The 14,787-nt window shown below is 40.5% G+C and overlaps 1 protein-coding gene across 1 annotated transcript; it reads right to left on the reverse strand.

Annotated features, from left to right (window-relative positions):
• Positions 1–525: 525 nt before the first annotated feature.
• LOC101651357 (60S ribosomal protein L36-like) lies at positions 526–843 on the reverse strand. Its single transcript, XM_045299623.1, has one exon. The coding sequence runs from the start codon at positions 841–843 to the stop codon at positions 526–528; it is 318 nt and encodes a 105-aa protein (XP_045155558.1).
• Between the last annotated feature and the right edge of the window lie 13,944 nt (positions 844–14,787).

Raw genomic sequence — 14,787 nt, forward strand, 5'->3', positions numbered from 1 at the left:
TGCTTGGCAAGTACACATAGACAAATGTAGGGGATCACGGGGAGTCACTAGGAAAATTAACAGATAACCACAAGTCAAGATCAGTAAACACTAAGGATACAATCTTGTATCAAAGCAATGCCTCTTCTCAGGAAACCATCTCTCTCCTTGGCACTTAGCCTCTCAGCCATGTGACCACTTGGCCTTTGCCTCCATTGGCCAGGAAGTCTGTCCGACACAGGCCTTCCTACCTCATGTTCTCAGCAACAGATCTGATTTCTATATGAGATCACAAAACCTTAATTAACAAAATATGTCAAAAACGTGAGGCTTTTGTTTCTTGTCGTAGCCTCCGCTTTGGTCCATACGTTTGGGAAAGTTGTGTTTCCATTTAACCCCTTCTCTGAGAATTTTCCACCCTAATTTACACCACATCAGGGCAGCAGTTTGGGCATCTTGAGGGGCATCCTTTTTTTTTTTTTTTGCCCCCTGGAAAGGCTTTCTTATTGGGGTGGGGGTGGGGGATGGACAACGACGACATGGCACTCAATCCTTCCTGGCAGCGGCCTTCCTCATGGCGTCCAGCACGTTGCTCAGCTCCTCTCTCTTCCTCGTGGCCCAGTTGTGTGTGCCCACCCGCTTCTTGGTGATCTTAAGTGCCCGCTTCTCCTTGGAGACCTTGAGCAGCTCCATGGCCCTTCCCTCGTAGAGTGCAAAGCCATACACCGCCCGGATCGTGTCCCGCACGAACGTGGTGTGTTTGGTGAGGCGCCCGCGGCGGCGACTGGGCCTCCGCTTGCTCACGTTCTCCGTCACCTTGTGGCCCTTGTCGAGGCCCACGGCCATAGGGCAGCGCCCAGCCATGGCCCAAACCGTGCTGCAGCTCCTAAGGGTCCGATGGCAGCGGATCGAGGGGCATCTTTTTGTACGGAGAAAAAAAAGAACTCTGAAGGGGCAAGATCAGGCCTATAAGGTGGATGGGGGTAAGGTTTCCCCAGGGAAATTCTGATAGGATGACCCTTGCTACCCTTGAAGAATGAGCCTGTGCACTGCCCTGACAGCGGTGGGGGGGGGGGGACCCTTGGGACAACTTCCTGATCCTTGACTCAGCAACACCGTGTTCAATGTTCTTACAGCTTCATCCTAGGAAGGCCACGTACTGATCCTGATGCACAGATATGTCCAGCTTACTCCATAGGAATCCTAAAACACAGTTGCTAGAACCTTCTGAGCTGACCTGATTGTCTTGAATTTAATTGGCCCAGCAAATCCCCTCAGAAGCTACTCTTTTGCTTGGACCTTTTTGTAAAAAACCTTTTGAACTTATGTAATCTGCATTCAACCATTCACCTAGTTACTAAAATGTACCCTCCCCAAAACCAATGCTCACCAAGCTAAGACAAGTACAATACTGAGAGAACTTGTCTGCAGCCCTTCCCAGATCACATAGACATGGCTAAAGACATTTCGTTTGGGATCGACCCATGCATGCATGTGTGAACTCAAACTCTCATACAAATATTCATTGACTTACCGGTTATTTATGGGCTGTGCCACGTGTGGGCAGTAGGGGAGTCGATGTTCATTATTTATGTATCCTATTTCTAGTTGATGATCCACCTACTTACTAAAATGTACTATGCACAAAACCAGTACTTGTGATGTTTTTAATACTCAAAACCAATACTGATTGACAGGTGCTCATGCACAGCAGTGAAAAATGTGGCCCACCTTATATACAGTCCAACTGAGGTAGAATAAAGAGATACTCTGCCTGCTTGTTTCAGCTGTCCCGCCATAATCCCTCACATCGGATATTTATCGCCACATTTTGTTTCTTTTTATTGGCAATTCTGATGTTAAAATGGCCCCAACCACGCAGGTGAGGGATGATGTCAGTATTCCTAATCACAAGATGACTCTCATTAACTGACACTTCCCATGGATGACAATAATAAAGAATCTGCTGGTTATTTTATTACCATGTACATCTATAGTATCTGAAATTTTCTGTAATAAACAAAGTCACTGCCATCAAGTAGCAAACATCAAAGTGCAAGACAAGAAGAATTCTGGCTCTGATGGGCAAGGTTATGGTCATGTGTCAGCTTGGCTGGACTGTGAGTCTCATTGCTGCGGCAGTTATATACTGATGTAGTCATCCTCTACTTTGTGACCTGAATGTACACCCCCCATTTTTGTATCATGCTAATTTTGCATAACAACCTGGTCTTTGGACCTGCCCATGTCAATGTGTATGAAATTAGTCTATTAGATACAGTGGTTCCAGCGTGAGCCACAGTAGTATTGGCAGTGAGTTTAATGTTAATGAATCAACTTATATATCTTTAAGCAAAAATACACATAAAACAATTGTTGAAATTGAAGAAAATTGATTAGTTGAAGAAAATGTATTGAACAAATGTTATAAACAAACTTCATAAAGACAACTTTGTGTTTCCTCTAAGAGCAATGATTCCATATTTGCTGAGTCAATGTTCTCTGTGACTTTTAGAATTTTTGTTATGAATAATAAGAATCAATAGTTCTTTATATAAGTAGTCTAGGTAAAAAAATGTTTCTCACAGATTTTTTTAAATCCCATTTTGTAAATGCTAATGAATTAAAGATCTAGGTGTGGTAGTTATATAATCTGCTGTCAATTTGAGAGGATTAAGAGTGAAGGGGTGGAGTTCAGCCTGTCAATCAGGTCACAGCTTGATGACCTCATTTGGAAGAGCTAAGGAGATAAATAGCTCACTGGAGGCAGGACACAGATTTAGTTCCTGTGAGACATTCTTGCTGACAAGTCACATGGTGACAGGCTTGGCCAGAACCTCAGAGCTGGAGAAGCCACATGGAGACCCCAGCCAACGCTGAGATGATTCCACCACCACTGGATCCACAAGACTTTGCAACCACTGGCCTGTGATCGTCCTGCATTCGGCATCATTGCATGTGTCTCATGAGTCTGAAGAGGACTTTATAGATTGGTATTGGCCATACGGGCTAATACCAGACTTATTGACTTGATCTGGACTGGGCTGGGGTGTTTTCTCAATATTCAATTGTTCTTGAATATAAAACTCTCTCATACACATATGATTGTCTATGAATCTGTCGGTCTAGTCTACCCAGACTAATAATCATTTGGGCTGGGAAAGAGACAAAGGAGATACAATCACATATAAAAAGTACACCGCATCACCTGTAAAGTCGTCTTGCCTCCCAAACTGAGCCTCTAAATTTATCAGTGATGGATAAATGGGAGTTCATTACATTATTAACTAATCTCCATAATATTTGAAAATTTCTATAATATACCCATTTCCACCAAGTAGATTCCAGCTCCTAATAATGACCCTATAGAGCAGAGTAGAACTGCCCCATAACATTTCCAAGGCTGTAAATCATTACAAAAGCAAATGGCTACATCCTCTTCCCATGGGGCAGCTGGTGGGTTTCAAACTGCTGATGTTTCGGTTAGCAAACAAGCACTTCACCACCGGGCCCCTTCTATAATGAAAAGCTTTGTAAGTGTTCAAAATATTTGTATGAAAGAAAGGGAAGTGGGGAAAAAGCAAAATAGTCCATAATCCATTCATATGTAATTCTTTCCTTTCCTGCCTTGTGGGTGTGTTTAAAGTCTGTTTTTCACTCATATGAAAGAATTTCCCACAAAGTCCACCCAAATAAGCACCTTCCTACAGAATCAAAACAGAACACCATGGAATGTGGTGTCTGGAGCAACTTCCCTTCTCTGCCAGAGAATCACATGAGGTTTTCAAAGCAAGATCTTTGTTATCAGTTGTTCATTCTCGTTCTCATACCACGTCCATCTGCAAGATTAAAATACATATCTGTACATACAGATGCACAGATATGTATTTTAATAGGTGGCCAGGAGGTGGAACTGACTACAGTTAAAGAGGGTTAAAAAGTAGACATGGACAAGTACCAAAACCATTCTGATTTCTAGCCCTTGAAACAGCCAGCAGCTAATCGGAGTATAAGAGACATAGGATGTCTAGCCCTTCGGGTACAAGGTCTGGGTAAAAAGTGTCCTTATACCTGTGAGTTGCTGCAGTGCCACTTTAATTTACACACACACAAAAAGGATAAGGTGGTGTAACAGAAAAGGGATGAAATAATGATGAACTCTCTCGAGTTTCTTCCAAACATAAGAAGTAAGCAGCTCCGATGCCATGAAAGGCTATGAGTGGGAAGTTTGTGACCCATGAAGTCGATACTGCTGGAAGCCTGAATGAAAAGTTGAAAGGCTTTTTTGGTTAGGCCAGACTAGATAGATAGTGAGGCAATTAGCATCATTCATTGCTGCCAAGGCATTGGGCCAACGTGAATGACAACCCAAACTGAATGAAGCAGAATAGAAAATAGAAAAGCCTTTAATGAAAATGTTGGAGAACTCACAAGGGATGGGGAAAGTGCCAAATAACTGGAAGATGGCTAAGGAAACTAAAAGGTCTATTCTCCCATCAATGCACGAGGGATTTACAAGTTTAACTCTCATTGCTGTTAATAAGAGTTCTATGTGTGATCCAAGGGTGTATTCATGGGGAAAATGCATGAATTAGTGTCTCGATTGGCCTCTCTTGAGCCAACACTGGCAAGTGCTCCAAATTGTGTGCTGGTTTGGTGACAGGGACTAACAGGGGCTAGACTGAAAACCAGCGACCCGACTCAGCCTCACCTTGTAATCCTCTGATAGTACAAGATCCCTTATCAGCAAAGAATAAAATAGATCCTATGCAGTCGTTCATCGTTTAATTTGGAAATTAGCTTTCAGAAAATTAAAGTAAAAGAAAAACGTGAAAAAAGGCAAAAGTTAAATAGATCGGTTTAAAATATGGTTTCCGGAACATATTTTCATTTTCTACCAGGAGAGAATTATTTTAAACTTTTTTTATATTTGTTTTTAGCTATCCCACTCCCTACTGTGTGGCAAACATCATATGAGATGCTTTCCTGAGAATTCTGCATAGTTTGTGCAATTAGTCTATGAGGTAATTAAGCTTGTCCCTATTTCACACATCAGGACAGAAAAACTGAAATATGAAGGAAACTAGCCTGGGGTCAACTAGCTTGAAAGTGGATGTCTGGCTTTCCGACACCCCTCCTCGTGTGCCTACTGTAAATTCCCAACCGCAGTTCTCCCCTGGATTCTGTCCACGTAACATAATCCAAAGTTAATCTTCAGAGGCAGAATCACAGGCAGATTTTACATTTTACTAATAGCATCCCCGTTCAAAAAAGAAAAAAAATGTGAGCAATTTTTGTAAAGTAATTAAGCTAATATTTTCATCCTACGTATATACATTACAACGAGTAAACAGTTGTTCAGTTGATGATGTGCTAGGATCTCTAATAAAATAGGCACTGATCTCAAGATCAGTCCAGTTTAGTGGGAAAAATAGACATAAACAGCTCATTAAGACACAGTTTGCTGCAGGAGGCAGAGAAGGTAAGAACAAAGTTCTATGGGGGCACATTATGCCATTTGTGCCTTTTGATGCCTTAATGTAATAGCAATTTCTCACTGCTCGAATTCACTGCCACTGAAACCCACTTTACCGAAAGATCTCAATAAAGTTCTGTTAGAGGCTCAATATTTTAATTCATTTACAGCAAAGTCTTCCTGCACCAAATGTCTCGAAAACAGGTGCATGGCAAGTACCAGTAAACCCATATTGTTGGTGGAGAAATAGTGGCTCAACAGAATGAAGTAACTTCCAGAACTCAGAAGGGATTCCCTGTGCCACACTTTAGTTCCCCCAGCAGAAAATCAATGTTTCTACCAAATTCTCACTTAACCTAAAGTAAGTCGCTTTTAAAGACTCTTCAAATGAATTTATTCCTCAAGAACCAGTTTGAACAAGTTCTGCCAAATAGTCTGAACTATCTTAGTCCAACCAGACAGCAAAACAATTTCCAAAACCATAGGTAGGTGCTGAATGCTGCTTTCATTTGAGTTAATTAGAAGTATTTGATCTATATGGTGCATCTCAGTGTAAAAATCTTTAAAAGAAATGAATTGATTAATCCATGCAAGTTTCAGATAACACCTCATCTAAATGCTAGATAACACCTCATCTAAATGCTTGGTTAAATGACTGGATTTAACCAAGCTCTGGCTACTATTTATTAGCCGATTCCGCCCCCTCCCCCAAATATTTGTTTTTGTTTTCTCCAAATAGGTGCTTTAATAATGGATAAACATCAATTCGTGTTAGATAATACATTGAGATTTTTGTGAACAGTAGGTAGAAATGAATAAAATCATAATAATTTATATGATTCAAAATTCCAATACTAAGAGAATTAGCAACACAGGTTCTTGGGAAAGAGGACAGATAAATCTGACCTTTTATTTGCTTAATGCCAGCTATTAGGATGTTCTTGGGAAAGAGGACAGATAAATCTGACCTTTTATTTGCTTAATGCCAGCTATTAGGAGATGATAAACACAAAAGAAACAAATCCTACAGGCTTTTGATGGCTAGGCATTCTACTCAGCCTCTCCTCGCTGGATTAAGAGCAATAATCTGGCTAGATTTAGGAATAAGCTAAAGAGGCACAACCTAACCATTACGAGCTTAGAGAGACTTTAACCCAAAGCATCTTCTAGCTCTGTTTGTGATTCCCAAAGTGAACAGTAGATTCTTGTAGCACCGTCGTTCTCAGCCGTGGCTAACCATTGGAATTTCTGATGTGCTTCTTAAAAACATAATGTTCTAGATTCATCCTCAAGGATGCTGATTTTAGCCTGGGCATTTTATGTATCATTGATTATTCTCTTTGCAGCTATAGCCACTGAGCCACTGATAGGAAATATCAATAAATTTGAATAGGTATAGAGGAAAAAGCAAAAAGATATGAGATCACTAATAAATGACTAGAAAATATCCCTGCCTCGTCACTTGTCAAACTGGTTGGGAGTTCAAAAACCAAGTCGTTATGAGAAAATTGGTGTCATAAAAAAATGGAAGATGATGGCATCAGGTCACAAACTAGAGAATGATTGTATCATTACATAATTGCCAAATCACATCGTTACATAACTGTTAAACCACTGAGTGACATGGCCCAGCCAAATTGACACATAGCCCCAACCATCATGGCACTATCACTCTTGCTTCACCCCGCAGCAATTATTACTGCCTGGCATAATATTGGAAAATGGATTTGTTGGGGTTGTTGTTGGTTTTATTTTTTATTGTAACTTGATGCACGTTTATAGAGCACATTAGTTTCCTTTTGGACAATGTGCAGGCATTTTGTTCCGTGCCATCAACTGCAATCCCTCTGCGTCGCAGCACTTTTCCCACTCCCTCCCTGGCTTCCCCATTTCCATCTGCTCTTCTTTCCCGGCCCTTCCTGCCCACGAAGCTTATTTGGGGGCACACGCTGCCCTTTTGGTTTTGTAAGGTGGATGGTACTAAGAAACACATTCCTCCCCATGTGCTTATTCACTAATAGGCCTGTCCAGTCTTTGGCTGAAAGTTGATCCCCAGAGGGGTTGATTCAGGTCCAGGCTTGTGGGGGATTACAGAGTAATGAATTATTTGTCATGGCTCTTATAGACCATCTTTGTAATTCCCATCAATAGATGGGGTAGAATTGTGTAAATATGAGGTATTTGTGGCCCACCATGGAGACTAGCGAGCTTGGTAGAAAGGTAAATAAGGTCCATAGCACCCTGTGGGTTGGGACCATGTATATATGGAATATGGAACCCTACTATGGGATTGGTTATTTTTGCCGTCTCACTAGGTTTAAAATGAGCTTCAGAACATTTGCCCAAGCAGGCCACTAAGTCAAGGGCCTGGCCGTACCTATGAGCATTACTGAGAGGATAGTGTCCTCACAGAACGCTACCTGAGCATTCCCTATCCTGTATCAGTTACTTCCCGAATAAACTCATGACTATTTTCTGAGTTCTGTGTGACCATTGCAATGATTTACCAACTCAGCAAGGAAGCAGAGAACCCCAAGGAGGGAACAGTTGGTCTGAGAATTGGGAAAGAAGGCTAGAGGATAGAGGCAGGTCTGACCTCCACCTCATAGGGATCAGCCTGGGGCTCCTGTTGAGGTTCATCCTCTCTCTCGCTGCGAAGTCAGGGGAAGTCCTTGCCTTTCTTACAGGTGTCTAGTGGGCACCATCGCAGGGGTTCTGCCAGTCTCTACAAACCACTACGTCTGATCTTCCTACGTTTGAACTTCATTGTAGTTTCCCCCTCTCTGTCCAGAACCTGTTCCAAACCAGCCGAACCAACATCCTGGGGATCTGATCCGGTCGGAGAGGTAGACACTTCCTATCTTCTTATCTCAGGGGCGTGGGGGCTGGGTTAGCAAGAGCCATTAGTCCTTTGGTTTAGCCTGTTACTGTCTTCACTTCGCTTTGCTTCAGCTGAGGACAGGAGGACCAATACCTGCATCTGAAGGGGCCACTCCCAAACTTTAAAGGCCATAGTTGTTACACACCCTGGAGATCAGTGTCCAATTGACCTAGATGACCTCATTTGATTCCAGTTGGAGTCCAATGCAGTAGGGGTTCTATTCTTTCACGACAGTTTGCAGATGAGGAAATGAAAGCTCAGAGCAGATCGAAACTGCTGACGGTCATAGAGCCATGAAGGAGCAGAGGTGGAACTCAAACCTATGCACCCTGACTCGGGAAGCCACCCTCGGAATGACACCCAAAGCTGCATACAGTGCTTGCATGGTTCTAGAAGATAAACGCCGGCTGCTGCTATACCCAAAGTCACCACAAGGTACTCCACTGAGAGAGAAAGGGCGTGGAGTGAGCTTGATGTGGGTAGAGAGTGAAAGAAATCCTCATCGCCTGGGGCAGCAAATGAATAGATCATTTCTGAGTTGCAAAGATCATGCTTTGGCAAGATATGGAAGTAAGTTTTCTTTTGAGAATCTTGACAAGAATCCATTGGAAGAGGCTACTATTCTCTACAGATGGGTCTGGGACCCAATGGTTGGTAACTGGACAACAGTATTAATTCTCCTGGGATGCAGCTCTCGCGGGTCCATCAATTTGGGTGAGCCATTGTGGCGGTTAGATTTCATGTCAGCTTGAACCTGGGTGAAAGTGACGGGTTGGCATCCAACCTGTGTGATGAGAGCACCATAGAGCTTCCTTGCAAGACGTTGAACTACCTTGCAAGACGCTGAGCCACCTCAAAGAAACAAGCACAAGAAACTCCATTTTAGAGAAGAAATAAAGTGTAACATTGGGGCCCAAATCAACAGCTGATCCAAGGAGCCACCACAAAGATGTGGGGAACCCTGATAAGACTGGGCTGAGACCTGACCGACGCCCCAAAGCCAACCAAGTCACCTAAAGTGTGGAGAAGCCTGATAAGACTTGACTGGGACAGTGAAGACGTCAAAGAGCCAGCCAAGCTGTCAATTTAAACCCGGGTACAGACACTGGCTTTTTAGAGAGCTAGGAACCAAGAAGACATCAACTCCTGCTCTCTCCAACTCTTCCCGGGGTGAGTCCACCAATGAGGCAATGTTTATTGGGACTATGGTGCTAGTATGATACGTGTGAAGAGAAGAGTGCTGTTATTATGCCCCTATGCTTATAGTTGTTTATCCTTAGTAGTGTGAGTAATATTTTAGATTGTTTGATGTGTGTTTGCAGTGAATAAATCAAGTATTCGAAAATGTCTTAGAGCCTTAAGTAATTCTTGATCGCGCCGCTCATGACACTGTGATGCATCGTTGGGGTGTGGCTTTTTTACGAGAGACACTGGGATCTTCTTCCTCTGGCCCTCATCTTCCTCCTTGCTGGATCTCTGCACCTGTCTTCAAGGGGAGCTCCAAGTGGGGCAGCAGCCTGGCAAGCTGTGAGCACCCTGTCGTGCTCCTTCCTGCCGATCCAGGTGACTGTGCAGAGCTCCCTGCCTGCGGCTTGACCTATCGGTGTCACCAGCCTGCAGCCCCGTGAGTCTGAAAAGGGCCCAGCTAGCAATGGCCCAGGGACTGAGTTAGACTGCGCGGGATGCCTTCTAGATATAAAATTACTTCTTGATATTAAGTTATTTCTTATACATATATGAGTGTTTTGTTTCTCTGGACCTAGCCTAATACAGATATATATATATTTTCCCCCACCTAAAAGTCGCCTTTAAATCAGTCTTGTTAATTAGTGAAAAGTGTTTTGCTTGGCATTGTGCTCCTTTGAAGAAGTATCTACATGCAATCGATTCCGAGAAACAGAAATTCCAGGGTTAGGCTAGAAACCGTATTTTAGCCTAAAATTGTAATCATAAAATGACTGGTCTGGTCCCAATTCCATTGCAATGGCAATAAATGGGGTATTCGAATCTTTGAACAGTCTCTCTTCTTTAGAGTCCTTTGACTTTCTAGTAAAAGCTTATATATTAAGTAAAGTTCCATCAATTTATACTACTGGCTTATAATTTTTTGTTTTGACAATGAATTGACTCAACAGCAGTGAGTTTGGGGTGGTTTTTTTAGGGGGGTTGTTTTTTTGGTATTATGCTCATGTATAACTTGGATGCAAATAACTAAATCCAAAACAAAAATACATCTGTAGATACAAACGTGCACACACATACAAGAGGGCTTCAAAATATATAGAAAATATCCACTATCTTTTAATTCCACTGTTCTATGAACTTTTTGAAATATATATGTATAGATACATACACAAACACACTTAAATACATCCGCCAAGGAAACCCTATGGGTTCCATAGGATTTCTATGAGTCAGAGTCCCCTCTGTGGCAATAGATTTGTGGTTCAATAAAATTAAAAATTAAAAACTACAAAATTTTACTGTTATGATCCCCTATAATTAATTTACATAGATCCTAACTGTTGTTGTTATTAGCCCAATGAAGGACTAGATGATCCCACATGAATTTATTAAGCTTCTGATTAATCCTACAAATGCTTTAAAATGTGCAATTTTATGGGTGAAAGTGTTTTTCTTGAATTCAAAATAGTAACTCTATTTTACCAACTATTCTTTCATTTCTGTTACACAGAGTAAGTTCTATGGCAAATGCATGACTAAGACGTTGACAATTCTAAACAAACACTGAAACATTTAAGTTTGTTATCTATAGAGCAAGTTTGCATAAGCTGCTTAAACGGTTTTTAGTTTTGAAACAGTTCCATTCATTGGAAATTGCAAAGAATCAAGAAGATCAATAAAGAAAAAATATTTGGAAGATTCAGAAGCAACAACAATGGCATCCCTTTGGTGGAAAATGCAAATTTTTAAATCCTAATATTTTTAAAAACGCAAAGTACGTTATGTACTTATCTTGCTCCTATTCACATCCTTAAATAAACAAAAGTTATTGCAGCTGCACCTTCTTGCTTGAGTTCATAACTCCTCTTTGATCCCATTTGCCTTTCTTCTTTGTAGAAATAGTCCTAAAATAGAGACTGCACTATGCCTCGGTCATTTATCTTGATATCACTATTACTAATAGTCATTGCTTTGAAACCAGAATTCAAATCATGATCATCCTATCCTCTGTGACCTTCGGAAGATGGCTTTGCCATGCTCTATGCCAGTTCCTTCATCTGTAAAATGGGACTAATAATAGGATCTACCTCACAGGATCGTTTTTAATGAAATTGTTTAATATGCTTTTCAAACCCTTAGAACAGAATATAAAACAACCATCTAATAGGTATTTATTATTAATATTATCATTATAACTTTTGGTATTCCAAAAATACATCAGCTTTCTCCCAGAGTTGCCATGGTGTCTAAGATACTATTTTTGCTTGTTTTTTTTAATCTGAATATTAATTAATTCTTATATACTTGATTTTAATTTCTAAACCGTTTTATGTCAAGCTAACCCATATACATTGTTTTAAAGTAAGGGTGAGTGATAACTACAGTTGGAACGGAGGCAGATTTTAGAGTTGTAAAATCAAAATACCAAAGGAATTCTAAAAAGTCACCTCCATTTATCTCTTCCCTTCATACTCTCGACATCCACCCTCTCTAGTGGCTGGCTTCGCATTAAATCCTTCCAAGACTCGAGGACATCAGGTTAAACTTCCAGCGACTTCAACAAAAGCAGAGTCCAGGTGGTCCAGGTCGTCCACGTCATGGATTGCAGAGAGCCTAGTTTCAGGCAAAGTAAAGCTGGTGTTTGGTTCTTGTTCGAACATTTCCTAGTTGTACAACCATGGCGAAGCTAATGTCAACTTTCACTGCCTCGCCCTCTGTCCCAGTAAATAAAGTTGCAGGGCTGTTGTGAGATTTAGACTGTAAGACTTATTAAGTAAGCATTCAGAATATTGTAGCTCAACATCATAGATTTGGTTAAAGATGTGCACAGACAATGTTTCTCAGAATTGTGCTGGATGGTGATAACAGTGAAATACTCATTATATTAAAAAAAAAAGACAAAGAGAACTGATAGAGCAACTTTAAATTTCTATTAATAATAAATAAAAACGTAGTCATTGATACAATATTTTAAAAAACACAAAATATTTTCATGGTACCTCTGCACTTTGATTTCTGAATCTATTTGGATAAAAAAATGTGTTTTTTGAGTTTTATTTTTACCTCAAATTAGTACTTTATTATAAGGTATAAATTTGTTGAAGCCAACGTTTGCAATTTGCTCATCAAACCCCTTCACTATAGATGGCAGATGGCAATTCATATGTAGAGGTAGTCCATGAAATTTCACAAGGCTTCAAAGATTATTACCAGCTAAGGAAAAGTGCATTAAGACAAAACTAAATGGGGAATTGTCTGTTTGCTTGTTTTGTGTAAGTCTCTGAGATTTATTCCAGGGAGACCAATAGACAGAGAGAATGACGTGAGAAGGAAAATAAAGGCAGAAGGCCAAAGTGTCATAAATGCTGTTAAAGTATCCGGTAAAAGCTATCCACTTGAGGTTCGTTACAACACATTGGAAAAAATATCTTCCCATATTTAGACACAAGCTATAGCAAGCCAAACCCTCTGGAAAAAAAATGTGATCGTGTTATACAACAACACAGAGAAGCATATTTATTTTATCATTGCTACCTATGTGGCCTACAGCATTCGCAGGAAACCTGATTTGATGTACATGATATAATGTTTGGAAGCTACTGTGATTATTCCACCCTAATTAGCAGGATGTCTGGTAGAAGTCAGCAAACAACGAAATCCCTCAGTTTGGTACTAAAAACTAAGTCTTAAAATCTCCATAATATTTTTAAAACAAACATACTAGGACATGATTTTTTTTCCTCCTGGATTCATCTTTTTAAAAAAAATTTCCACGATCCTTCCAGTCGATACATAAGATAGGGCACATATTGTCAAGGATAAGTTGTTAAAGTGAATATGAAATGTGCTTCTCAAAATATCATTTACACATTTACCAGATGGTAAAATAAACATGTAAATTGTTATCAAGTAGACACCAAGTTTGTATTAAAATTTTATGCAATCTAGGAAGGGTGTAAAAATTATCACGCATTGTATTATTTGTTCACTAATAGTTTGTTAGCATTTCATACACATTTTCTTTAAGAAAAGTGACGTGTAAGTGGTCAGTGGGTTCATATGCTGCTGACCAGAACTCAAGGCGTCACGGACTTCTGGACTTCATTGGCAAATAGAGCACAGCAAATTGCCTCTCACACATCCATTAGTCAAAGTTGAAAAGAAGAGCTAAAAAAATGTTCTTCCTTCATCTAAATCCACAAATGAATATAGTTAAAGTAAGAGCTTTGCAAAATACTGCACTAATGAAGCATAGTTGAGGGGCATGTACACTTGTATACTGACAACTATTCAGAGCATTCTAAGGTATATAGGGTCCTCTGCACATCAGTGTAACAGCGACTATGAACATTTAAAACATTTATTAAAGAATGCTTTAAGTTTTATAAAAAATGAAAGTAAACCTTTGCAATGTTTCTGTCTTTTCCATCCAATCTGAGTCCACACTTCACAAGCAAAATGTTTTATGTGCATAGGAGCACTTTGTGTTACTTCCAATCTCCCTTTGGATTCAGTCACCAATTATTAAGCATGGTGCTGGCATTGGATGGCTTTAATCTATGCATGATTGTTGTAAAAGAAAAAAGAATGCTATTACAAACTATAATAGATTAAAAAAAAAACTTTTCCATGACAATAACTATTTTGACTGGGGAGATCCTAGAAGTCTGGAGAAGAATATGGCTGACTCTACCCAAGTCCTCCCTCAGCACAAGAACAGTTTGTTCTAATAACCTGGCATTCCATGATGCTCACCTTCCCAACACGATCGCTGAAGTCAAAGTGGGTGCATAAGCAAATGTGGTAAAGAAAATTGATGGTGCCCGGCTCTTAAGAGATATAGCATATGGGGTCTTAAAGGCTTGAAATTAAACAAGCAGCCATCTAGCAGGGAAGCAACAATGTCCACATGGAGGAAGCACATCAGCCTGTCTGATCACAAGAGGTCCATGGGATCAGTTATCGGGTATCAGAAACCCCAAAACAAAATTATGTCAATGTGAATGAGGGAGGATGGAGTGGAGACCTAAAGCTCCTCTGTAGACAATTGGACATCCCCTCACAGAAGGGTCACAAGTAAGGGAGGAGCCAGTCAGGGTGCAGTATAGCACCAACAAACACACAACATTCCTCTAGTTCTTTAATGATTCCTTCCCCCAACATGCCAACCACTATCATGACCCCAGTTCTACCTTATAAATTTGGCTAGACCAGAGCATGTACACTGACTGATACAGATAAGAGCTCTCAACACAAGGAATCCAGG

This window comes from Echinops telfairi, unplaced genomic scaffold (assembly GCF_000313985.2).
Source record: "Echinops telfairi isolate 266 unplaced genomic scaffold, ASM31398v2 ScPeMD7_4;HRSCAF=17, whole genome shotgun sequence".
Classification (NCBI taxonomy): Eukaryota; Metazoa; Chordata; class Mammalia; order Afrosoricida; family Tenrecidae; genus Echinops; species Echinops telfairi.